Below are 1,120 nucleotides of genomic sequence, written 5' to 3' on the forward strand. Positions count from 1 at the left end.
GCTTTTCTTTCTTTTTTTATTTATATTTTATTTTTTTTAGTTAGGGTTTTTTTTATTTTTTTAGTTTGGGGATAAAATGGTAATAAAAATTAAAAATTTGATAAAAAGGACAATTTTAAAATAAATTGAAACCTTTAGGACCATTTTATAGCGAAAAAAAGGTCGGGGACGAAATAAATTTTCGGCCTCTACGTTAGGGACCAAAATCGTACTTATCCATTATTTCATTGAGTTATTATCAAATTTTGAAAGAAAAGGGTGGTAAGTATGAGGTATATTGAATAGCGTGAGTCCATGATAAAATTAGTTAGTAAATTTATGTTAAAGCAAACTTTTTGTAATGTAATTATATTATGATAAAATTTGTGAGTGACTTATGTATCTAATATGCTTATATGCATATTAAAAATTTGATTAAAAATATGAAATATTAATTTTTCTGACAAAAATAATTTTTTAAGTATTGTATGGAAAAAAAATTCAAAACCCAAGTTCTGATTGCAAATTATGTTGATATTAAGTTGTATGGTTTTTCATGAATTTACCTCTTTGTATCCCCATAAAAGAAAACACCAATGTTACTACTTACTACATTTAATTTACACATTGGGACATGTTAGACGTGTTGGATCTGCAGACAGATAAGAAAAATTTTAACGTCTGTGGGCTGTAATTTTTAAGCCAAGCCTAGTCTTAAAATATCAATAAACTATATACTGAGTCATTGAAACTACATCAGACTTTGTAGACATTTTACTGTACAAAGAGACATGAGGGAACTAGTGAAGGTGATGATAGGAAAAAAGGCAATCAACAAATAAGAACCACATGTGAGAAACAGTAAGTAGGCAAGGCTGAGTAACAAGAGAGAGGCTTCAAGGTTTGGGATGTTATTTTAAGCGTGGAGCGGAGATGCAGTTGCAGTAGGCAGTGTTAAAAAAGATCAGTCCATTTTGGGTGTGACGGTCGAGGTGGATGCACCCAGGCTACGATAGGTGATTGCGTCGAGACCAAAAACCTATTCTTGTGCCTCGTCGATGGAGTCTGAGACCGTTAAATTCATCTTTTCCTTTAGCAGGATGTTGCGGTAGTCATTGGTGAGGTTGGCATACTTGTTTGT

At 32.0% G+C, this 1,120-nt stretch overlaps 1 protein-coding gene across 1 annotated transcript in view; it reads left to right on the plus strand.

The window, feature by feature from the left end:
• The window catches only part of LOC110269187, a 2,115-nt gene extending 1,271 nt beyond the window's left edge, over window positions 1–844 (plus strand). The window contains exon 4 of the mRNA XM_021116869.1: window positions 749–844. Coding sequence (XP_020972528.1) covers window positions 749–844 — 96 coding nt within the window. The remainder of the gene's footprint in view (window positions 1–748) is intronic.

This window comes from Arachis ipaensis, chromosome B02 (assembly GCF_000816755.2).
Source record: "Arachis ipaensis cultivar K30076 chromosome B02, Araip1.1, whole genome shotgun sequence".
In the NCBI taxonomy this organism is placed as follows: domain Eukaryota; kingdom Viridiplantae; phylum Streptophyta; class Magnoliopsida; order Fabales; family Fabaceae; genus Arachis; species Arachis ipaensis.